At 42.7% G+C, this 26,169-nt stretch overlaps 1 protein-coding gene across 2 annotated transcripts in view; it reads left to right on the forward strand.

The window, feature by feature from the left end:
- The window catches only part of cpne9 (copine family member IX), a 58,745-nt gene extending 34,180 nt beyond the window's left edge, over window positions 1-24,565 (forward strand). For both annotated transcript variants that reach the window (XM_071532248.1, XM_071532247.1), the window contains 14 exons: window positions 1,334-1,397; window positions 3,000-3,103; window positions 3,918-4,022; window positions 5,390-5,431; window positions 5,716-5,791; window positions 7,423-7,476; window positions 7,673-7,734; window positions 8,269-8,315; window positions 10,475-10,656; window positions 12,343-12,470; window positions 16,398-16,500; window positions 18,530-18,587; window positions 20,103-20,176; window positions 24,383-24,565. In XM_071532248.1, the coding sequence (XP_071388349.1) occupies window positions 1,334-1,397; window positions 3,000-3,103; window positions 3,918-4,022; window positions 5,390-5,431; window positions 5,716-5,791; window positions 7,423-7,476; window positions 7,673-7,734; window positions 8,269-8,315; window positions 10,475-10,656; window positions 12,343-12,470; window positions 16,398-16,500; window positions 18,530-18,587; window positions 20,103-20,176; window positions 24,383-24,565 (1,282 nt within the window). The remainder of the gene's footprint in view (window positions 1-1,333; window positions 1,398-2,999; window positions 3,104-3,917; window positions 4,023-5,389; window positions 5,432-5,715; window positions 5,792-7,422; window positions 7,477-7,672; window positions 7,735-8,268; window positions 8,316-10,474; window positions 10,657-12,342; window positions 12,471-16,397; window positions 16,501-18,529; window positions 18,588-20,102; window positions 20,177-24,382) is intronic.
- The last annotated feature ends 1,604 nt before the right edge of the window (window positions 24,566-26,169 follow it).

Here is a 26,169-nt window from a genome sequence, read left to right on the forward strand (position 1 = left end):
ATAACAAACATTTAAGTAGCGGGTGGAAACATATTGTGATATACGATTATCTACAATTAATCGTGCAGCCGTAGTTTTGCATCACAATATTGCCTAATGCATTTCTTTATTTTGGTCTTCAGACAGCATGACATTTGACCGACATTAGCCGACACTAAATAATAACAACTTGCCCAACGAGATGGGACGATATTCTTATCTCACGATATGATTCGATACGCAATACAGTTTTAATGATCCAATACAACCACGATACAATGTAATAAATAAAAGTTCAATGACAACAAAGTAGCATAATTCTGTTTATTTCTGAGCCACAAATCTTTCTAGCAATAGCATTGGCTTGCTAGAATGTGAACAATTTAAATCGCGATTCATTTTCCTGCCCCACGATACGTATCGTCGCATTTTTGTATTGCGATATATTAAATTTCGATATATCGTCCCATCCCTGCCCAACACTGTATCAATTCTTGAAATGCTTTCCATATTTCTATTGCATGTATTTTCTGACGCAGAAGTCGATTTATTCACTCCAACCCCAGCTGATGGAAACCCACCTAATTCGCATTTTATATTTTGCCACATTTCAAAAGTTCAATTCAGGCTCCCTCCTCTGTCTTCATGTCCTAATCTTCTTTCTCCTCCCACCTTCTCCTCCTCCTCTCTCCTCTCTCCTCCTCTCTACAGCCTCAGGAAGTGTAATTGAGTAGCAGGCAGGCTCGACCCTTTTGTGCTCCAACTGTCACAAAGTTCCTCCTCATTTTTCTTCTCTCGCTCCCAATCTGCTCCTCCTATCTCTTATCCGCTGTTTTCTCCCCTCGCTCCCAGTCTATTCTGTAGCACATCCACTCTATTTTTTTTATTTATTTTTTGGTTCCGTTTCTCCCTCCTTTGTTACGCTTCATTGAATCGCTCCTCCGTCGGAGCCGGCTCGGTCTTAAGCCGTCAGATTTAATAGGAGTTTAAATGAGAGAGAAACAAAGCGAGGAGGAAGAGACAAAAGAAATGTGGAGGGAAAAAAAACGAAAGCTGTAACCTTGTAAGAGCAACTTTTTACGACAAGACAAGAGAGTGTGAATGGAGGGGAGTGAATCCACACCTGGGCATGTTTTTGTCTGTGTGTGTGTGTGTGTGTGTGTGTGTGAGAGAGAGAGAGAGAGAGAGAGAGAGTGTTCGTTTTCTTATAAATGCAAAAATCTGTATCCTCTCTGCAGCTGAAGACTGTCACCTATCACAATAACATCTTATGACTATGTATGACGCCTCCTGGGCAATTGTTATATTACTGAATCTCCCTCTCTCTCTCTCTCTGTCTCTCTCTTTCTCTCAGTGGGATTCCAGGGAAGAAGTGTGGAGTCATTATCTTCACTGCTGAGGAGCTGAGTAACTGTAGGGTCAGTACCCCACACACACACGCACGCACACACACACACACACACACACACACACACACATATACACACAAACATACAGCTGGACAGCCCAATGTCTCTCATCTTTGTCTTCTTGTCTTCTCCAATCATTTAGCGCACTGTCCGAGTTTTTTGCTTGGGCATTTCCATACAGTCTGCCATTGTCAGTGTTGTTTTTTTTGCACTTATGTTTTGGTGATAGTGACAGCTTGTAACCCCCCCCCCCCCCCCCACCACACACACACACACCCCCACCGCCACCCCTCCAGAAAATGTTTCCTGACACAGGGAGGAAGCCAAAATCTGTCCAAAAGCACATAATGAAATGCCGCAAGTGGGGCGAGTTTTGAAGGGAAAATAACCCTGGATTTCCTCGATGCAGGGGAGTTTGCCGGACCTTCACCTTCATTTTTACTGTAACGGGACACATATCATTCTCCTATTCCCCCCCCCCAAAAAATGTATCCGACACTAGCTACAGGCTGGAATGCTGCGTTCCCCAGACCGCTCAACAGTTCACTAGTTAAAATGTTTATAATGAACTGTCAGGATGCTTTCCCCCTGCAAACTAAGTGATATTTCTCTTCCAATTTTCCCATTTCCCTGTCACAATAATATATTAATACCATCCAGTCATATACTACCAGAATTGCCTCAGTGTGTGTGTGTGTGTGTGTGTGTGTGTGTGTGTGTGTGTGTGTGTGTGTGTGCGTGTGTGTGTGTGTGTGTGTCAGCCCCGGAGACCGTTATGTGAACAGGCTTATCTTGGTTGTGTTTACCGTCGTTACTCTGGGAGGTTTCGCTCTTGACAAGAGCCAACCGCTCTTTAGAAATTCTGATGTGTGTGTGTGTGTGTGTGTGCGTATGTGTGCGTATGGAGGCAGACAACCCCTATCTGTCAATGACAAACTTGGATTTCCCGTGATGCCCTCCTATTGGAGGTGAGGACTAAAGGGAGTCATTAACAAGAATCCACATGTGAAACTGTCGTCTATCTATCTATCCATCTATCTATCTATCTATCTATCTATCTATCTATCTATCTATCCGTTTCTCCCTCTTTTTCAGTCTTCCTGTCACATTTCCATCTCTTGTCCCAGGCATCTCCAAATCTCCAAACAGAAGCTGGACTAACACAGCCACTCATTAACTGCTGCAACCATCCATCCATATGTATGAAGCCTTCCCCAGTGCTTCTCTGACTACATTACAGCCACCCCATAACACAATCAGTTTCTCCTACTGCTGTTTTCAACTCTAATGTATTATTTAAATCAAAAGTTGGATCGCAATCACTTTAAACTATGTATGATTGGAATATGCTGGGAATAGTGGTATACTTCCACATTTGCATAAGCAGGATTTTATTTATTTATTTATTTTTACAGTGCCAGTTACTTAGTATTCAGAGGGAGAGACTCGCTTTCAAAATTGTTGTGCTTGAGTCCCGCCGATCCTCTGCCCCCGTCGCCGAGAAATGCGTATCCCAAAGAAAACAAAGTTGCCGAGTTTCGTGACAAAATTGCATCAGAATGATCAAATTGATGCCAAATGAAAAAAGCTTGTCGTCGTCTTCCCTCTCAGGACATCGCTACCATGCAGCTGTGCGCTAACAAGCTGGACAAGAAAGACTTCTTCGGCAAGTCGGACCCCTTCCTGGTCTTCTACCGGAGTAACGAGGACGGGACGTAAGTCTGAGCGCGTCGGGGTCAACCTGAAATCGGTCTATTGGAGGAAAGGAATTTAGAGTTCCTTATACTATATTGTATCCATCTCTGTATCTCAGGTGGTATTTTAATAGCCTCTGCATTACAAACTGTGTTCTTAGGAATTTACCATTTGTCTATCCTTTCATGAGTCCAACACACATCAGTATGAAAAGGTATGAGGATGCCTAACAGCTAGGGAAGCGAACTTGAAGCCATAAGGTTGCTGCCTCACATCAGCAAGTAGTGTCCCTTCCCTGAGAAATATACCTTTAATGCTCTGATGATCAAAGCATCCAGTGGTAGTAGTAGTAGTAGCAGCAGTAGTAGCAGTAAAACACTGAGGTTATACCGGGCAGTTCCCTGGAGTGAGTATATGTAACTGCAAGAGTGTGAAGTGGGATGTTGCTGAAAAGCTCGACAAACACTTTGTTGTATAAATAAAGGTTAAAAAAAAATATTCACCAGAGGGTTTCTGACAGGGAAAACTGATTCTAAAGCTGGGCGCTTTGGAAATGAAAACTGTGTATATTGGTACACTGCAACAAATGAGATTATTTCTGCCTCCGAGAAATGTTTGCAGAACTAAAACTGCAATGTGTAAATCTTTAATATCCTCTAGAAACATTAGAGAGACTTTAACAGCTATAAAAAGACACAACAACCTACACATACACTTTGTAACAGTGCAGGTCAAGCTGGAGAAAGGTGATGTGGGACGAGCTTCAGGCGTGTCACAGGTACAAAGTGAAACCATATGGATGTGTTTTTTTTACGTCTGTTGTTTTGCTTGCAGGTTCACCATCTGCCATAAGACAGAGGTGATCAAGAATACGCTGAACCCCGTGTGGCAGCCCTTCACCATCCCCGTCCGAGCCCTCTGCAACGGCGACTACGACAGGTCAGACAACATCTCGACCGAAATCACCTCTCATGTATGCAAATGAGCCGATAAGCCGGCCATCCCGAGGTGTTTTCATTAGCATTCCGATACGGAGCGGAAGCAGGAAACGGGTAAGTAACCGCATTACGGATGCAGAGAGCATAACTTTCAGGCGGCGTTTCGGTGTGGTAATCGCGGGGCGGTGCCGACACGGCTTCTTCCGATTAAGATGAAGCAGCAGGGGGGGGCCAATAGGAACGAGGCTGGAGCCGCACCTGGATGACGTCCCCTGTCGCTGGGGCGGTCAGAATAATGCCAGCAGTCGGTCACGGTGTGCCAGGGACCAGCACTGGTGTTATTAAGACTGACTCAGTTCCAGCACAACACTAAAGTCAGGCCGGATTCTGCTCACTAGCTGCCAGGGACAGGCAGGAGGAAAATAACTGTGCTCGTGATTGGTAGGGTTTTTGTGTTACTCTCGGAACAAAGGAGGGAAAAAGAGAAAAACACACTCCGCATCTTGCTCCCAGAAAGCTTGTGAAATTTTCAGGTCGCCGTCGCCTGACAAGGAACTTTATAGCGTTGTAATGCAACAAAAACACAAAAAAAACTCAGCGTGTGGGTATTCTTCTTCCTCATGCTGCATACAGTGGCACAATTGCTGTGATTATTATTTCCCGCTCCCTATGCTAATCTGTTATTGTGATATTTGGTAGGGTTTTTGTTCTGATTCAGCACACTTGTAGACTTCCAATTGATCTGAAAATGAACACTGAACCCCTTGAAAAAGCCCTTTTGGTAGTAGCAGTAGTAGTACTATTAGTAGTAGTAGCGGTAGCAGCAGCAGTAGTAGTAGTAGTAGTAGTAGTAGTAGTAGTAGTATAGTACAAGTAACAGCCTTGTGTAAAAACAAGATTGTAATTGTACTGGTAATTACAGTGATTACTTCCAAAGCCTGATCTGAAAACTATTCCTAATTCCTAAACTTGGAAATTCGTCACATACGGCTGAGAGTGTCTCTTCAAAAACATTCAAGTAGGTGCAGCCTGCACACTAACAAAGGTTTTATCCATTTTGCTCTACAAGATGTGAAATTGATAATGCTCAAGAGCTGAAAACTTCTCTGAACATAGTTGGACCTTGTAATTCTAAGCTCACACAATATCACACCTACCTACTGCGGCAATAACCCTCTTCAGCACGGGGACATTATTGAAACTGTAAGTGCGTGTTTGCTCTGTGCCCGCTGTGATGCTGTGAAAAGACTCTTTTAATGAAATGGAACATCGGCTTCTCGTTTTATTGGCGGGGAACGGTCTGGTAAGCAGCAGATCCGCAGAAACAACACCGATTATTTGTCTCTCTCTCCGTTTTTTTTTTTACAGAACGGTGAAAGTAGACGTCTACGACTGGGATCGAGATGGAAGGTAAAAGCGACTGCTCACTGTGGGTCATGAATTCACACTGTCGTCCCTGACATGTCACTAGGGAATAAAAAAGTGTGCTTTATGCATGTCCTGTGGGTAGAAATTTGAAGTGTTTTAGCCAAGTACAAAATAACAGAGAGAGTGAGTAGAGAGAGAGAGAGTAGAAAAGGCAGATATGGAGAGATTGACAGAAACAAAGATGGAGATAGAGAGATAATCAATGAAGCGTAGTCTCATATTAAAACATTAGTGTTCATCCCTGCCTGTTTGGCTCCTCTCTGCAGCCATGACTTCATTGGCGAGTTCACCACCAGCTACAGAGAGCTGTCTCGGGGGCAGAACCAGTTCAACGTCTATGAGGTGAGACGCGACGCGGGGGGGCGGGTTGTTGTGTCATGTGAGAACCTCGTAACTCCCATTTTGGTGATTTTCATTTGATTTTAACTTCAGCTGAAGGACTACACGGTCCTCTATGGGTTGAGAACACTCTGACCTTTATGAAAGCTTGTGAAACCCTTTCAAACCCCACTGGGTGAACATGAACTGCATGGCATTACAGCTAAAAAACAAGGCTGTTGTTCTGAGTTCCTGACAAGTTGACATTTTGGAGATACAAGGTTTTCACCTGAGAGTAACGTTATGAAACATTTGGATGGATGGATGGATGGAAGGATGGATGGATGGATGGATAGACAGACAGACAGATAGATAGATAGATAGATAGATAGACTGAACAAAAATATAAATGCAACACTTTTGTTTTTGCTCCCATTTTTCATGAGTTGAAATAAAAGATCTAAGACTTTTTCTATACACACAAAAAGCTTATTTTTCTCAAATTTTGTTCACCAATATGTTTAAATCCGTGTCCGTGAGCACTTCTCCTTTGCCAAGATAATCCATCCACCTGACCGGTGTGGCATATCAAAATTATGATTAAACAGCATGATTATTGCATAGGTGTGCCTTGGGCTGGTCACAATAAAAGGCCACTCTTTTATTTCAACTCGTGAAAAATGGGAGCAAAAACAAAAGTGTTGCGTTTATATTTTTGTTCAGTAGATAGATAGATAAATAGATAGATAGATAGATAGATAGATAGATAGATAGATAGATAGATAGATGTTTTTGGCATTAAAGCTCAAAACAAGGATGTTGTTCTGAGTTCCTGACATGTTGACATTTTGGAGATACAAGGTAACATTACAAAACATTTGGATGGATGGATGGATGGATGGATGGATGGATGGATGGATGGGTGGGTGGGTGGGTGGATGGATGGATAGATAGATAGATAGATAGATAGATGCACAGAACTGAACAAAATAAGAATTAATGCAATAACAAAAAGACAAACTGATACACAGTACTAATAAGAGTAAGAATAAGGATAAGAACTGTGTATTTGCAACGCTGCAAACTGTAAAAGGAGCCGAACACAGGCAAGAACCATCAGCTATGATAAAGCAAAGTCTTGCACTGCTGACTCCATTAATGCCCACAGCTCATTAAAGCCTGCTCAGCAAAGAAATACTGCACTCGAAACAAATTAGCAACAGTGCTGCAGTGTAACGAGTGCAGAAATCCTAAAAGTTTCTAAAAAAATCACTTGTGTCTGAAAAGAAGACAGAGTTTGCTAATCATATTCCCAAAGGCAGATTGTTTCCATTGCAAATGCTTGGTGAACTTTTAATACATACAAGTATACCAAATCCATAGAGTGATAGACCATGCATAGGAGGGTGGATTTTGTGATTATATGGATGGATGGTTTAGCGTCTTCAATCTTCCATCTTATATGCTGGCCTGCATATCACAGTTAAACATATACTATCATTTTCAATACATAAGATGGCAGTATTATCTGGGATCTCCTGCATTATTCATACGCAGATCGGAAATTCTTATATATCATCCCGAGGGATGAATTGGTTTCAGAAGTACCCTCTTAATCGTTCTCATCCAAATTGCCTTTTCCCTGCCGCGGACAGGTTTTAAATCCCAAGAAGAAAGGCAAGAAGAAGAAATACATCAATTCTGGAACCGTGAGTGTGCCCCTTCCTCCCATATCTGCCTGGTGATTTATATGATATATTGTTTATATATGTTGTTATCATACTCCCCTCTGTTGCCCTGATATTCACACTTTCTGTTTCTCTGTTTCTCTGTTTCCCCCCCTCTCCCTGTCTCGGTATCGCTGTGTGTGTGTGTGTGTGTGTGTGCCTCTGTGTGCTTCGCCAGGTAACTTTGCTGTCCTTCAAAGTGGAGTCAGAGTACACCTTTGTGGATTTCATCCGAGGAGGGTGAGTGGAATAGTAATTAGTTTGCTCTCACAGTGAGTGTCAATAGCCACCATTTTGTTTTTGTGTGTGTGTGTGTGTGTGTGTGTGTGTCTGCCGAGTTTACCTGAAGACACTAGATTGAATTTCCTGATGGGTTTCGGGGAACATCATGTTGAATTTATATTAGCCCTGAAGGGCAAAGTTTTAGGGAAGCTCGCATTGGCAAATCTCATTTGTAAATATCTAATTTATGCAGTTCATTCACTTTTAATTACTGCTTTCATTTGTTTTACCTAATTAGCCCTTCAAGATGTTTGGAAGGAATATTGTCCCGCCATACTAATTAGTCAGTGAACCAGTAAACTGATTAAATCGTGGATGACGCTGTGTGTGTGTGTATGGGGGGAGACTCAGCCTGTGTATGCTTGCATCTTTGTGTGTGAGAGAGTGTGTGTAAAGTGTATCGGAGTGTGTCATGCCCTTTGTGTGTGTATGTGTCTTTTTTCCTCTTTTGTTTCCCTTGTGACATTTTGTTTCCCTCCTCCTTTGCAACAGAACACAGCTGAACTTCACAGTGGCTATAGACTTCACAGCATCCAATGGTAAGTCATGTATTGATGTGTTTTAGAGGTACTGTAATGCTTTCTGTTGCGTATATCGTGACGAGCATGTATGTGTTTTGCCACTCTGACCATTTCGGTGCCCTAAGCAAGATGGTGATTGGTGGTGATGCTTCTCCCGTGCTCTCTTGGTGGAAAAGTATGGTCTGATTTTCCCTGATAGGTCCTCTGCTGACTAACACTGTCCTCACCTTATCAGACAGGCCCGGACCGGCCAGTCAGCAGGACGCAGAGCTGCTGCCACTTGCTGTAGGCTGTGTTGCAGTTGATTGGGTGTCTGCAGGCTGTAGAGTAGTTTCAGTGTATGGAGATGGTGTGCTCGTTCCTTCACCTGCAGGCAAATCAAAATATACATACATATGTGGTTACTAGTCATTTATTTTTGCAAGTATATCCCAGTAATCGCTTTGTGCTTTACACAATGACAACACATCAGGCATTCAGCAACATAATCACATACACATCTGAGGCGAAAATGATAGCTAAAACAATTACAATATACTACAATGTACTGTAGGTTTAAAAAAAATTGTAGGCATTATTTGGTATTATAATTTCAAGTTTTTAATGTAAGCAAAGATATATAGTATACGTCAGTGGTTCTCAACGTGGGGTCCGGGGACCACCAGGGGTCCTTGAGGGGGTTCCAGGGGGTCCCCAGCAAATTGATGAATTGTTAAACTTCACTGTTATTTCATTTACAAGACGTTAACACAATTAGAGAATGTAGAAGAATAACTGTTTTGATCATAGTTTCACTGTTGTCTCTCTACCTACAATACAGAGAGTCATGGAATTCTGGACAAAATTGTATTTAACAATAAAAGTATTCTCAGATTTTGACTCGAGAGACAGAATCTCATCAAATGGGGGTCCGTGGCTCTAATGTGGACTAAATTAAGGGTCCTTGATATGAAAAAGGTTGAGAATCACTGGTATACATAATATTCCAACACTACATGCTTCTCAGGCTTATAGTAGCAGAAGTGCAGCTGTAATATACAATTCAAAGCACTCGCCTGCAGATTGAGTGGACTCACATGCCACACAGAGTGGTGCACATGAGAGATCTGTTTTGCTACTCCACATGTTTCCTAAGTGCAGCTGGCCAATGGTGGAGTGGATGTGAGCTGAACACACACACACACACATATGCACAGATGCAGCAGAGCTACAGTATGCGGGCTTCACAATGCAATACTGCACAGCCAGACTGCTCATTATCGCATCACTACCTGTCCATTCAATTTTAGCTTCAAACATTTGACACAGACTGTCAAGATTATTACTTGAGCCCTCAGTGTTCAAAAGTTATACTTTAAGTCTATCTAGCAGACTTGAATAGACAAAAGAAATCAGTGTTTTTATGGAGGTATTATCATTACTGAAGGTATTATATTATTGAAGGCTAATTACATCTATTTTGCTGTCTGTCATTGAGGCTGGTCTGTCATTAATCAATCAAAATCTAGCAGCCGTCTCAGGAAATGTCTAAGAAATTGGAGACAGGTAAAATGAAGAGTGTGATTTTGTTGTCATCTTCACCTAAATTGCAGGTGCTAGCTGGAAAGTTGCATGAAACAATTCTACACAATTCAATTTCTACTACTAGAGAGCAGGGATAGACCATGAAGATAGACCTCTTCCATGCAACTGATTTCATGCAACATGTAATGACGGGCACATCTGCCCTGAATAGGTTTCTCACCTTTAGCCCGCAGTAAAATAAATGAAACCAGCTTAGAACAAGAACATCACTGCTTTCTGCCGCAGCACTTCACACTCAATCAAAACAAATGGAACGAAACTGCAGTATTTTCTTAGCATGAATCACACCCCTGTTCTGCATTCCTATCTAGTGAGAAGCTTCGTCTGCTTTGTGTTTAACCACAGACACTCCTGTCACAAACTTGTCCAGCGCCTAGGTGCCTAGCAACAGTTTTGTGTGCAACAATTTTTTTTTTTAACTTTGTGTCCACTTGGATGTTATTATCTTCTGGTTTGAATTTTTGTTCTTTTCTGTAGTGCCTCATCTTTTTTGCCTATCTATATGTGGGTTTGACATAGAGAGAGAGAGAGAGACATTATCATTCATTTGCTGGTGGTGTGTGTGTGTGTGTGTGTGTGTGTCCTCCTCCCAGGTAACCCGTCCCAGCCCACCTCCCTCCACTATATGAGCCCCTACCAGATGAATGCGTACGCCATGGCTCTGAAGGCGGTGGGTGAGATTATCCAGGACTACGACAGCGACAAGCTCTTCCCTGCCTACGGCTTCGGAGCTAAGCTGCCCCCTGACGGCAAAATCTCCCACGCGTTCCCACTGGTACGACACACACACACACACACACACACATACACACACACGGGCGTGCACTCATACTTATGCAAATAGAGGCATGCATGCACAAGTAAACACACACAGGGAATCATGCACATGGGTGCTCACACATACAGTGCACAGTCAAAGTCATGCACACACACACACACATGGGCAGGAACACACATATGCACATAGGCACCTACACATACACAAACACACACACACACACATAGATGACAATGCACATACAATCATCTACATCCTCCTTCCGCTGTCCCTTCTACACACACACACACACACACACACACACACACACACACACTACAAGGTGTGGTTTGGACCAGGAGCCGTCGCTGCGGCAACAGCTGGCCGCACAAGTTCAGAAGCTGGCTCATCTCCCCGCCCAGCAGGGCACTCCCAGCATCCCCTCCGCTTCCTCCTTCCTTCCTCCTGAGGGATGAGAGCAGCCAGTCAGAAACCGCTGGATGCTAATCTGCTGTAAAGCCGACCCCACACACTTCTCGCTCCTCGTCTCACCCTTACATCGGCACTTTCCCGTCTATTTGATTTGAACGTTTCCGACAGCGACGTGGCTAAAAATAAAGACATTTCCAGAAGATAGAGTGAGAATATTCAAGTTTAAACTTATCTTTCTGTAAAAAAATATATTTCATAAGATGACTTGGCCAGATCAAAGAAGAGATCGGAGCATTCTTACTGCTGATCAGGAGTTTAATGGGATCAACAATTGGCTGTTTTCAATAATTCATCATCCACAGCCTTCTGTCCCGTCCTCCTTGTTAGTTGGAAATCAGATCTCAAGTTTCTTAGTTCTTAACTATCAGATGACAAAAAGTAGATGTTCAACAAAGTGTCACCTGCCTATTTGCCGCATCTGTATAGACTATGGTAACCCTAACCTTGACTTTAGCCTAACCCCATTAAGATTAACCTTAACCCAGACACTCAATATCTATAGACTGCTTCTCACACTATTGTGAGTATCAGCTGAAACTCAGTCTACCTTTTAGTGACACATTATAGTCACTTGTCAGTAAATTCAGTATTAGCAGTGGACTATCCAAATACAGTATTACCGTTCTGTTTTACAATCCACAGTTCATGTGCTGTGCTCCTATTCTTCTGTTATTTGACACTAGACAAACAGTTGACACTGACAATTGACAGGATGACATAGTCTGAAACATAATGGTTCATATTCATGTTCAGGATAAGGTGGACATATTCATCTTTACATTCCGTACATGAATGTCCCTGTGTGTCAGAGTAAACAGGGTATTCTCAGTATTACTGGATAATGAGCTTACTGAGGTTGCAGGAGCCAACAGTAACTGTGTTGCGGTGTGTGTATACTCCTGAGAGGCACAGCTAATACCAATATATCTCAGGAATTTTAATTGGTTTTCTCTAATTGTCTGTTTCAGGGTTATAAGAACTTATTAGAGTTATTGTGAATGGGATATGATGTTTACGTGCACCAACTGAACAGTATTAATAGTCATAAGAATATAGTATATTAAAAACATACTATTAGTTATAATATTGTATGGGATATTGGTGTGCTTGTAAACAGACTCATTGAACTTTGTATTACAGTATGTAAAATTGCTTATTATATATGGATGAGCAGTGTGCACTATTGATGTAATGTACTCTTGTCTCTTGCAGAGTGGTGACGGTGATAATCCCAACTGTGTGGGCATAGAGGGGGTTCTGGAGGCCTACTTCCAGAGCCTGAGGACGGTGCAGCTGTACGGACCCACCAACTTCGCACCCGTTATCAGCCAAGTGGCAAAGTGAGTGTGTGTGTGAGTGTGTGTGATAAAGGGTGCGATCACACCCACAGTTTGATTTCTTTGGTCTGAACCATAGTGGAAAAGTTGCCTTTGTTCACACTGCCCAATTACAAGCCAATCAGAGCTTGTAAACTGGGTCACATGACTCACAAGTAGCTCATTAATTGGACAAAGTTTTTGTAACCTGCTACTACTACTACTGTATCAGAGATGGAGGATAAAATGTTGACTATCTCTGACTATGTGTAATATAGAGAAATGTGATAAGTGGTGAATATTCTCAATTAATACAAAAAAACATTTACCGCTGCATTAGATAATACATCTTATTTTAAGTTTGTGTGAGTGTGTTCAGTTGGAATGTATCTGGAGGTATTGGTTATAACTTTTTCATGCACTGTCCTCTGGTCTCCTGGCAAGTTATCTATTTTCACATTACTTAATTAGGCTACCTTGTGGTGTACAGTACTGAATTATGCAAGCCTGGGTCTGGATGTGTATGCCGGTTGCTGTCTGCTTTTTAATTTGTTGTGTTGCACGGTCAGTTGGCTCCAAGTGATCTATTTCAGCAGTGTGTGTGGTGTGGTGCGGTATAGTGGGATATAGTGTTTTTTTTTTGTTTTGTTTTGTTTTGCTGCCCCCCCCCAAAGAATAAAAGTGAAACTCCACGTATGGGAGGCAGTCAAAACAAATGTTATCCCAGTCCCTGTAACTGTACAGAAATGATGGACTTGTCTGCGCTCTTCTTCTGTGGTGTTCGTACCAGTTCAGAACACATGAAGAAATAGCTGAATATGAGCATCAGTGCAGACTTCACTTACTGCTCAGCCAGCCAGTGTCCTCCAGTCTTTGTCTATTAAGATGGAAAAGTGATCACCACTGAAATGTCTGCGCATGGCCACTCTTCTCCATGATTCATGATTTAATGATTAAGATTTAAGCCAGACAGTATGGGTAAGCTAAAGACCAGCCGCTCCACGCCTCAAGCTGTAGCAGTAGAATTTAAAAATTAAACAGGGACATTTGATAACTAAATCTAGGAAATAAGGTGAAGAAATACATGTGTGACATATCTTAGTAGCAGTTTTATATGATTTTTATTATTTAAAATTCAGAAGCCAGGAGCTGAGCCTATGGCGCCCGGCGCGTCAGAGTCCGCCTCCGCGGAAACCGTCCGTCAAAATGAACCCGTCAAAAGTAAAGGTTTCTTGGCAAGAGAGGGGGGGGGGGGGGGGTAAAATCGATCATATGCCACTTTCTTTGTATGGATTTGAAAAAGTCAAAATATTAGCTTCTAAAGACAGTGGTTTGAGGAAACATTTCGGAATTTATAAATTTCACTTTGCTATTTTTGCGTGAGATTCATTCTAAATCATTGTCAAAAAGTTCCTTCCGTCCTGGAGGTACATCATCATCTTCCTCCTCCTCCTCCTCCTCCTCCTCCTGCTTGCTCAGCTTTAGGCGTTGCCCCGTGCATCGAGCATTCAGAGGAGCCCACAGTCGATGAGAAGACACTCTGGGCGCTAAATAGTGTGTCCAATCCCAGTTGAAATGATTGCTCTCCGGAATAATAAATCACACAGAAGGCCATTTCTGTGCCTTATAGCTGACACCCCACAATATATGATTAACAGGTCAATAAAAGCACAAAAATATCTGCTGCCCCTGGTCCCTCCTTGTTTGTGTTGTTTCAGAATGCCTGCGCTCCTGGTTTGTTAGACCGGAATAGTCCCGTGTGCTGAAAACCTGAAGTGGATCCTGGCTTCAGTGTCATTGGCTTACCCTTGAATTCTCAGCTGTCAATGTGTTATCCCACAAGTCCTGGTGTGTCCGACACCTCTAGGCTGCTCTGAAGGACACAAAGTCCCATTTAGGGGGGCAGAGAGATCACCCATTTAAAACACACACACGTAGGTGTACGCAACCACAAATGGATGGATGCACACACGCGGGCACAACCACACACGAATACGCCCACACACACATAAATGCACCCACACAGACACACACACACACCCACAGAAACACACACACACAGATCAATGTAGTGCTCAGCCAGGTGGAACAGGTTATTCGCTGGTATTAGATGGTGCCTTCTTGCTATAAACACACACACAGGCAGCCCAGGTGAGGCAGGCACACACACACACACCTACGAACACCTACACACTCCTACGAACTCATCTGGCAATGATATCAACCCAGGGCCGAGATTGGCCAGTGCGGGTACGCTCATTTGTTTTCCCATCCAGCCCCCCTGTCGATTGAGGGAATGAAGAGCGGTGCAGAAACGAGGAGTCGGGGGTCACATTCTTTTCTTCACTCGTTATTCTTTCATGAGACTTTCTGCTGCGGTAGGTTGAAGTTTTTTTTAGGCGATAAACAACTCTCTCTCCTTGGCACGGGACCAGCATCGGAGAACAAAGTGGTTTTCATGGTGTGTGGCAGGGCATCAAGTCCACTTTAAAAGGACTGTTCTCTCTTACACTTCCGCTTCCTTGATGGTTGAATAAACACGTTTTACCGACAAAGCGAAAAGGTTGCTAGTCTCAGAGATAGTCCCATTTTTGCAGTGCGTCCACTGGATGGAATGGCATGGTTGGCATCTCCATTCATTAGCCAACGAGCCACAGAATGTCATCTTAGGAGTCTTGAATTGGCATTTTTGTTTCAGCAGGAGAAAACCCTGGCCAATAGAGTTTAGTTTATTTTGATAATCAAAAACAATGCATAGCCATCAGTCATGCATTAATTAAAATCATCGAGGATAACACATAAAGTTTCCAAAACTTATTTCCAATGTGGTGCTCTTTTAAAAGACAAGAAGGCTAAGAAAACAAGGCATTGGCTTGCCAGTCACAGAATATACCATAAGAAAACATCAAATAAATGATATAAAAAAAACAGGCATATGAAATGTGCTTGTTAATTACAGCTTTCAATACAAACATCAACTAAAGATGTGAATAGTTCCCAAGAGTGATATTAACCGAGTGGTTTACTCTGCAATATTGCTCAACACACTCCTCTTTACCTTCATTTAAAAAGACCTTAAACTGACAATCTGTTTGATTTGTAGGTCCAGCTTGTTCCATTCGGAGGATCCCTGATATGCAAATGTGCATTTGCCAGACAGGTTTTTAAATCTGTAAAGCCCAACATTGGCTATGCTACCCCTGGTGTTATGGCCATGGCTATGTCTTACAAACGGAAAGTAATTCTTCAAATAGGTTGGAGCGTAGTTATGGCAAAGCATTAGTGTTATTAGTCCTATAGCAGTAGAGTGTATAGGAAAAGGACAAGACAATCATTGTTAATCGGGTACAGCAAGGTTTAGCACTCGTCAATATTAGTCCAAGTGAGTCCACATTTGATCGTGTCGTTTTATCATTATCATAGAGAGTGAAGATCAAAATCAATAAAACACCATGAATCTATTTGGAAGCCATATCTAAAAAAAAAAAAATTACATCAGGGAGCATTGAGAACCAATGTTCCCTCTAAGCTGGGACACAGATTAAAGTTTTGTGAATTGTGAGTTGAAACAGATTACTTTTCCAGAGTAAATTTTACTGAAGCATCAAGGGAACAGAAATGAAATAAAAAAAATTGGCCATGCACGTGACTCGGTGCCCAGCAAACGTGACTTCGGTTTGGTTTCCATGACGGCTTCGAGTTGGTGATTTTTCTCAAAGCTTGATTCAACCTTGTAAGCCTCCCGCCTATAGAGACGGCAATGTTCTAATGTTTGAGACCGACAGCAGGCCTCTGTGCTGCTTTGTGCTCTCCTTGAACGCTATTCTGAGCCTCAGGTACTCAGGAAACTCTGCTGTTAAAGTCTGTCTTACTGTACAATTTGCATGTCTGAGCGCCTAACTGTGTGTGTGTGTGTGTGTGTGTGTGTGTGCGCGTGCCCTCGTCCCCCAGCTGTGCGGCCGAAATTACAGATGGCTCTCAGTACTTTGTCCTGCTGATGATCACAGATGGAGTGATTTCTGACATGGTCCAGACCAAGGAGGCTGTGGTCAGCGTGAGTAAACAGAACACACACACACACACACACACACACACACACACAGAGACTGATGGTGTTTTTTTTCCTCTCAGTAGTTAGGTTGCGTGTCTCTTCACAGAGCGGGCTTCTTTTCCTCATTATTTCAGATGGAGGAAAGACACGCTGTTGCACATTCCACACAATGCCGACAGATTGCTTTTTTTAGCCCTCAAAGTGGCGAGCACTAGAAGTTTAAAATATGTCAACTTATGGCAAGAGAGCGACGCGCTTCAAAAGGGCTTTTCAACAGTCGCTTAGCAGCAACGAGAGCCGCAGACAGCACTGCTGCTCAATGCTGTTAGGTAAAGAAGAGGCATCCTGTTGAGCATGAGGAGAGAACTTTTTCAATGTTCCGTACTCTGAAATGCAAAATGTTTTTTGTTATCTCTCGTTCAAATGACATGCTAGCATTTAAAACACAGCCTGACACTTGGGGAAATGTGCCCTTTGTTTCTTTGGTCGTTTCAAAGTGCATTTCAATCCGTAGCGTTCTAAACCCCCGAACAAAAGCTTTTTCTTCTGTCCATTCCACCTTTTGAAAATGTAATAAAAATGACTTTTATTCATTTTCCTGGAAACCCTCCCGCGTGCCTCCAGAGTGTATATATTTTCATCTTTATTACTCTAAACCGAGAGGACAATGGCTTCATTCAGCTGTGTGTCAGTTCTGACATCTGGCAGGAGGGATCTCTCCTTCTGTTACTAAGATGTATCTCAGGCTTTTCTCTTATTTTCTGTTAGAGAGTGGAATCAAGGTTTTTTTTTTGCCAAGACAACTCAAGGTCTGACATGGGATAAAAGCTCCACTTCAGTTCCCGAGCATCGCCCTTTCTACCGCTTTGATGTTTTGGATCAGATCAGTCCCAGCGATTAACCCGCTGCACTCAGTACACGAATCCATTACTTCAGAAAAAGTAGAAAATACCGTAGTAGAGTATGACTCAAAGTTCTGTATTCAAGATTCCAACCAAGAAGAAGTAATGAAGATTAAAAGTCAATTTTATTTAAGACATTCTAATATCTCAGTGGGAGAGGTCAATAGTTGTTTCAATAACCTATCGATTTAATGATTAAGAGGTTAGTGATCTAATTAGGCTGGCTCCAATTGCTTTCTCTTATAGCCGGCGGGGCAAAGGAAAGTTATGTGCTTAAAGTTTTTGAATGGATTTTGAATGCAAAGCCGCTCTCTCTTCTAAATGCCTTATAAGTGCAGTTTTGAGATAAATGCAGTCAGATATTTGCTTTAAATCCTTTATTTAGTAGTCTAAAGTCTTCTACGCTGAGTATTCTTACAGAACCTTTATATGAGTGTCAAGGACAAATTCATTACTTTCTTGAAGAGTTCCTGACCTTTGATGTATTGACTTGGTACTGTATTTCAGCTGTGGGTCAGGTCAATAGCCTACATTTTCAGTTCACCCAGTTCAACATGTAAATTGAAACTCCAGTCCACATGGTAATTACAGAGCCTTCTTTTTCAATAATTTCAATAAGTAAGGTTTTTCCTGCCCCATAGCACAAAATGACCATAATATATCTGTAGGGTTGATAGGGTTGTTGATCAATACTCAACAATTACTTGGCAGAACTCACTTCTAGCCCATACTGTGTTTAGGAACAAAACCTCCCCATTGGAGTTTCAGGAGCTGCAATGAAAAAAATAAATAATAATTTGCTAGCCATGCATTAGAATTCCAGCATTTTATGGGTTAGTGATGTGAGGATAATGCAACATTTGCACCATAGAAAAATATTTAAAAAAAAATTCAGTGAGGGGTCAAGTGTAATTTCTATTTAGATTATTTCACCCATTCTAAGAACAGAAGAACTGGCAAACGGGATCCACAAATCCCATTCATGTTCGCCATAAGGGAAAAAAACAAATGTAAACCAGAAATCTGAATGCCCCGAAATGACGACAACACTTTAGAGGACTTTTGCATTTTAATTTCTCCAAACTGAACTTGAAAATGAATTAATCTCATTCCTGCTGTCTCCTGTGCAGGCAGCGTCACTCCCCATGTCCATCATCATCGTAGGTGTGGGGCCGGCTGAGTTCGACGGTAAGTGTTCTCTTTATTTTATAATAATACATTTTCTCAATTGGCCGATAGAGTTTTTTTTTTATTTTGTTTTGTTTTACAGCTGTCTAACACGTGTTGATTCTGTGGAACAATCAAAAGAAGTACAAAAGAAATGAACACAACATAATACAAATAAAATACTAAAACCAATAAAACTATTAAAAACAATTTTTAATAGTTTAACTATCAAAAACATGAAATGAAAATAACAAATGTTTTAATGGACTTTGTACCTTATTGGATTGCATTCTTCTTGCTTTCCTACCCCGGAGGTTTTCAGGAGGGCAAAAGTTAATTTGAAACACTTTGAATTTTATATTTGCAGATTGCATTTGGACTTGCACTAGTACAGCAACAGTTTTAATTGGCTGTATATAGCAGTGGGCTGTTCCCCTTCCCAGGAGAGCGGCTGCAGAAAGTCAATGGAGTCAAGTGTGCAGCCCACAGATCAATGACTTTCCAGCAGGGGCTTCTTAGAGAAAGCTTGTGTGTGTGTGTGTGTGTGTGGATCTATTGGAGAGTGTGCACATGTGTCTATTCTCAGGTCTGTGCATGCATACAAGAGCGCGTGTGTGTGTGTGTGTGTGTACTCTGTTACAGCTCAGCAGGGTGTGACGACTCATCAGTGTGTTGGATGGAGTGTCGTTTTCTACTTGGTTAGGCAATCGAATGGCGGGACTGGTAGTGAACCCAGTCAGGCATGGCTGGGGGTCACGAGGTCAAAACCACTTAGTAGCACCTTGGGGGAAGGGGGGGTTAGGTGTGTGTGTGTGTGTGTGTGTGTGTGTGTGTGTATCCGCCTGGCCTTATCATCTGTGTTTGTCATTTTATTTGCACTGTCTTGGCTCTCTGCTCTCTGTTTTTTTTCCCGGTGTTTTTCCAGCTCTAAAAACCTCTGGCATGTCACTTTCAGTTTCATGCTGTCAGTTTTAGTGTGTGCCTCTGTGTGTGTGTGTGTGTGCGTGTGTGTGCGTGTGTGTGCGGTTGCTGACTTGACCTCACACTGTGCTCAGCCACCTTGCCATGGCAGCGCCGCAACATCCAGGCTGTTTTGTGTCTCGGTCCAAGAGTAAATCCAGACAGGGGAAAACACTCCTGTAGCAGGTGCTGTTACTGCAGAAGACCTCTCACTCTGACATCTCCACTGGAGCGCAATTTTCGAGCGGGCGCCTTTTACCGATATTTGGCCACGCTCGAAACCACTGTCTGAAAGCACTCATCTCGCTGCACTTTTAACCTATGAAGCTTCTCCTCTTTTTATTTTCAAAATTGTCAAAATGACATGAAATGTAATTTTTTCGGTACATAACGGTATTCTGACTCTTCCCCCGCTGAGCATCTCGCTGTTCTCACTACGCGCTTCGTTCCTTTCCTTCAATCGCTCTGAGAGAATCCAAAGGAACGTGCTGTACCTTCTCTCCCTCCCTCTCTCTTTCTTTCTCTCCGCCTTTCCTCTTATTTTTCCTCTCCCTCTCTCTCCGTGTCTCTTTGTAGCCATGGAGGAGTTGGATGGAGACGAGGTCAGAGTATCCTCCAGAGGACGTCTTGCTGAGAGAGACATTGTACAGGTACTCATCATTCTTCTGTTTAGTTGACTCCTAACACGTCCCTATCAACAGCGGCGGCACGGGGGAGTAGTCCCAGGAGGAGGCTGGGCTACATGTGCAACACACACACACACACACACACACACCCACACCCACCCAGGAGCTTCCTCGTACAACTGCAGTCCTCTACTGTTCTTCTTCTTCTTCTGACACCATGACTCTGGTTTTACTTCTCCACACGCTATTTTCCTTCCAGTCACGTGTGTTTCTCTAACCATAAGGCCACTACTACTTAAATACTTGAACATTTATTCAGTTAGTCCCATTGAGACTAAGGATCAAGAACATACAACAATGTACAAAATACACTCAGAGTCACATAAGAGACAAGAAAGTACAATTTTCTGTCTAACTGCTCCAAAAGTCCATCAGTCCAATATCAAACCAGCAAGGTCACAGATTCAAAACCGGTTTTAATCTTGATTAAACGAAGCAAAGACCGTTCCTTACTGATTCTGCTGCAAGATCCTTCATCATCAATTTAAACTCACCGAGCGAGAGAGCAGCTATTTGGGCTTTAAATCACTTTGCAGTGAGTTTCATGAAGAGGAGAACACACATCAGGGACAGATGAAAACAGTTCCTGAGACAGTCAACAGTAATTTCCAGTTTTTTTTTACAGATACGAGAACACAAGTAGGGAGCAGACACAGAACGGCCTCCTAAATAAAAATGTACTGTCGGGCACGTCTGCTAATGGAGGAGGCGGGCCAGTCAGCCGAACATACAGGGTACGATGATGAATGAGAGCTTTCCACTCGGTAATAAACTCGGATGCTCCGCGATGCACAGTGTCTAGACATTGGGAGGGAGGCATGTGAGTATAAAAGATTGCCATAATCAAATACTGGCATAAAAGTGGCGGTGGCTGTTTCGTTGTTGTTGCAAAAGAAAAACATGAGTTGTTCCTCCACTAAAATCCCAGTTTCAACTTTAATTTCATAGCAAGGTGATGAATATGTGGCCTAAAGGAAAGGCAGTCATCAGTTAAAGTCCTAAATACTTCAAAGATTCGACAAGATAGTAGGAAGATTTATTACACACAGATAAATTACAAGTTTTTTTGCATGTAGTATTTGCAGAAACCTATTAGAGATTCCTCTCCCTCCAGGTTCTCTCACTTATAGCAGTAATTACACTTACACAGTAATCCTATATGATTCCCCTTAACCTGACTATGACAATAATTCAGTAAGGCTGTTTACATGTGTAATGGGAAAAGAATCAATATTTCCATTTTTATGCATTCTTGCATACTGCGATTATTGATTCAATATATTGACTGCCTCCAACTCATACAAGCAAGCTCAATTATTTTCCTGCTGATATAAATTACAGTCACATTGCTCCCGTGGTATTTCCATCACTCCCATTAACTTCTGCACAAGTTGTTCAGCACTGAGTCCTGAGCGTGACGGTCGGTGTGAACAGATAAAGGAGTTGTAAACATTTGCAAATTACAGCACAACTGCAGCTTGAGTCGTATTACAAGTGCTGTGACTCATGTAAGCTGATAGACAGCGACCCCCCTTGACCTACATTCAGTGGCCAATTTATTAGGTCCACCTAGCCAGTGCCAGGTAGGACTCCCTTTTGCCTCCGGAACAGCCTGAATTCTTGGAGGTCTACCCCCAAACACTTCAAGTGTGTGTGTGCTCTGAGATGCTTTTCTGCACATCACTGTTATACTAGGCTGTTTGCAAACTTGTGGCTTGCCTGTTAGCTTAAACAAATCGTGCCGTTCTCCTTTGACCTCTCTATCCAAGAGGTGTTCTGACCTTCAGGACTGCAGCTGACTGGTTGTGTTGTCTTTATCGCACCACTGTTGGTAAACTAAAGACAACGCAAAACTCCCAGGTCGTCAACGATCAAACCACCCACTGAGCAATTTTACGTTGATTAGACGTTTAAAACACGTCTAAATGGCCATAGCCGTCTAGGCTAAATTAAGTTTAAATGGGGTTGAAAAGTGAAAGTTTATTAGATCTCTATACATAGACAATATTATCCTGGACTATATGAGAGCTACGCGTAGACGCAATGTTGAAATTACTTCTTGTGCTCAGATAATTATCTTGTAGACTAGTCTACAGGACTTCTCTGGTGCATATTTTTGGTATTTACAGATGTTTATTCATTGTAATAATGTATTTACTGCTTGGTCTAAAATAGGTCTATACATAGCCGTAATGATCCAGGGCTATATGAAAGCTAAAGCATAGACGCAATGTTGAAATCTTTTGCTCAGTGGGCACATTCAAAGTTTAATGTTTAATTTAATGTTTTGTCAAACAGTAACTGATCATCTTGGCTGTGTCTGCATGCTTCATACTTAAGCTTTATTTAGATGTGACTCACTGTCTGGAGTAGTGAGCTGTCTGCGCAAACAGAGAAGTGTATTTAATAAAGTAGCCACTGAGTCATGTCTCAACTGCAGTATTCTCGCAGTACAATTAAGATCAGAATATTGGTGTGAACATAGAATGTCTTAATTGTAATTGCAATATCCACATGCTGGGTATGAATATCGAAAAGATGTAAGACAGAATTTTAATAATCCTCGTGGGGAAAAGTCTGTCCATCCTGTGTTTCATTCAGAGATCAAGGGGTGGTTTCAATTTATCCTGACAAGGCAGAATTTGAATTGGAGTCTAATGGAGAAGGTACAGTATAAAGGTAGCAGCCAGACGGTGAACAGTGTTCATAAGGTAATTCAAGGGATACTTTTATGTTATAAATTGTATTGCCCTGCCTCAAACCCAAGGAAACTTCCTAAATAGACAGCATTTCTATTTAGGAAATTGAAATTGTCAAGTTGTAGTACTGTCTCATTCAGGTAGGACACATAGGAAGCATCCTTTTAAGCTACCTTGTTTTGGCCGATTTTTAAGGAATTATACAATGATTCCTTAGGCAGTGCAGGAAATCCCACAACACTTCGCAACATCAGCGAAGAAGAACGAAACTTCCCCAACATCCACTTAACGGCAAACAGGAGTTACCGCTTAGAGAAAAAGTTTTCCAAAACTAACCTACAAATTGTCAATAGGGAATCCTATTCATTTTAGTACAGTCAATTATTTCTGGAATGCAACTGAAATGCCTTTTACCAGTAGGACAGAGCTCCTGGCGTAGTTTAGCTAGCTAGCGATAACGTCACTACTTCAGCAGAGCTTATTTAAGGCAGTTTGATGGTTGATAAATTAACTGGCTGAGCAGTAGCCACTGTGTGAATAAAAATGACATGACTTACTTTTCATAGCCAACAAGTACACAAAGCTAGCTGTGTTTATACGTTTCTTGTAATCTGATTTGAAAAAGCATTTGATCATATGGCAGAATGTAATGTTAACTGCAGCCACATGACGTTGCCTTGGAAGGCTGTCTGTCTCAAACCAGTTATTTCTTTGCTACCTACAGTCAAACAAGGAACCTTATTAGGAAGCTTCCTAATTAGGTATTAAGAAACAAGGAAGCTACCTTCTCAATGAGACACTCTATGTCATTATTTTTATTCTTTACCAAACAATTGCCACATTCTGAGAGAAAAAATACATTTGTTTCCTTATAATGGCTTCTTAGCATTGTTACCTTTCCTCACTGAAACCAAGGACCACCGCTAGCGGTGCCATGCCATTGTTCCAACGGCCCATTATTTCGAAACCCCAATAGTCCAAAATCTCCATGCCTGGCTCCATCCACAACCGTGGCTTCTGACAGCCTTGACCGTAAGTTTGCTCTAACCCTAACCTCATTGACCCAATGCCTCAACCCAACCACCTCTGGGATAACGGGCTGTCGGACAAATGGGCTTTCGGTCCAATGGGTGGACATTTTTCGGACTATTGGGGTTTCGGAATAATGGGCCGTCGGAACAATGGGCAGTCCCCCCGCTAGCTACACCGCAAACTTAAGCCATTTGAGCCCCTTGGTTTCCCACAGTGTTACAAGCATCCGGACAAGGAACGTAGTCGACTGAAATTCAAAATGTCAGCATGTCCCTTTAAATCTGTGTCAAAATCAAAAGGAAACATGGTATCTTGCTTTCTCCTTCCTGTGCTCTAGTTTGTTTTACTGTTTTTAATATGTTTTCATGACAACAGTGACATAAGTATACCATGTATTAATGTCAAAAGAAACTACCGTATCCTCTCCCTCCCGCTCCAGTTCGTTCCATTCAGAGACTACATCGACAGATCTGGCAACCAGGTCCTGAGCATGGCCCGGCTGGCTAAGGACGTCTTGGCCGAGATCCCCGAGCAGCTGCTGTCCTTTATGAAGAGCCGAGGAATTGAACCGCGCCCCGCCCTCTCCTCCTCGCCGCTGCCAGAGCTCCACCGGCACATCTGACGCCGCCTCGGAAAAAAAAAACCTCGACTTCCTCCCCCTACTATCCACTCTCACCTCATCCCGTACAGTTACTTGTCATTTTTCAAAGAGCAGAGAGATCGACACCCCGTGACTCGCCCCTCGCTTCCCTTATCATTACCGGAGCTAAACAGGCACATCTGACGCTGACGCTGCCACTGCCGGGGCACTCATCCCCGCCTCAGCCGCTGTCGTTCTCTATCCCCCCACCCCACCCCTCTTAACTCGCCCTGTCTCGTACCGTTACTTTTCATTTACTGTACCGAAAGACCAGCAAGAGCGAACCGTGACGGTCCCTCTCCTCCCTGCTGACGGCAGACTTGTCGTTTCAAGCGATACCTTGACTTTTTGAAATCTAGTCCGTTATTTCCCTTCATCAGACACTATTTTTTTTAACATTTTGTCCTTGTCCTCAGCATTGTTAACACTCCTTCTATTTGGCAAGAGTCCCAGGAAGCGCAAGACACTAAACTTAATTGAATCAAGTCCCTGACTGAAAGTCCCAGATGAACAGTATATGCCAGCCTGTATCAGATGCTTTTTGGCCGAGTTCTGACTGCAGTAATTGGTCTCCATGTGGACAGGTGTTTTAATTTATTCATTACCACCGTCATCATCATCAATCCGCACGTCAATTTGTGGAGAGAGCTGTGCCAAAAAACATTAAAATTGTAGTAGAACCTGCCGCAATCGATCAGTTGAACCCAAGAATTATGTGTTGATGCGAGAATTCGAGAACTCTTTCTCTCTTCGAAGTTATAGATTAGTGATAGGTAGGTACCCATGTGAATGTCATACAGAGAGGTAGCAGACAAGTGTTGGCAGGTCTAGTATGGGGTTCCCGGTCACATGTTCATTACTGCCAGTTCACACACACACACACACACCTCTGTCTGCCGCACCCACCCTCTCTTGCCCAGCGTGGGCTGAAGCTGGGTGCAGATTCCCCTCCTGCTGTTCGAGAAATGCCAGTCTCTCCGGCTGCCCTGCAGGGAGGAGGAGGAGGCAGGGAGGAGAGAGGAAGACAGAGGAGGGAGGAAAGGAGGGGAGAGATGAAGCATACGGAGTGAGAGGGAAAAGAAACTGAATAAATCAAACACAAGGCCGGTAGAGAGAGGAAGAAAGAGAGAGAGAGGAAGAGAGATGGATGGACAAGGACGAGGCGAGCGGGCGAGGCAGGGGTCCGGAGTTTTGTTTTGTTTGATGCCAGGGAAAAAAATAAAAATGTGGCAGATGTGGGAGAAACAGTGGCGGATGAAAGAGAGGCTGAGTTGGAGATAGCGATAGGGAGGAACACTATAGATCAGTGCTGTCTTTCATTCGGGTCCCTTTCTCTTTCAGGGAAGAGAATTTACAGGCAACTTTTTTTGGAATGCACACTTGATCTAGAATATATTTCCAGCGAAAGGATGGATGCACACTCACTGAAAAGCAATATAACTGACTCCCGATGTAATGTTTTTGCCCTATGCATGTCCCTCCCTCTCCCCTGCCATGACTTGACATTTTATCCCCAGGCAGGTGCACAGAGGCAGAGTCCTGTACAAAGCAGACAAAGCCTGCCACCTAGTGTCCATCTTGTGCAT

The sequence above is a fragment of the Centroberyx affinis genome, unplaced genomic scaffold, assembly GCF_046629955.1.
Source record: "Centroberyx affinis isolate AG114_WGS23_722 - 3 ecotype Tasmania unplaced genomic scaffold, CSIRO-AGI_Caff_v1 ptg002180l_1, whole genome shotgun sequence".
Lineage (NCBI taxonomy): Eukaryota > Metazoa > Chordata > Actinopteri > Beryciformes > Berycidae > Centroberyx > Centroberyx affinis.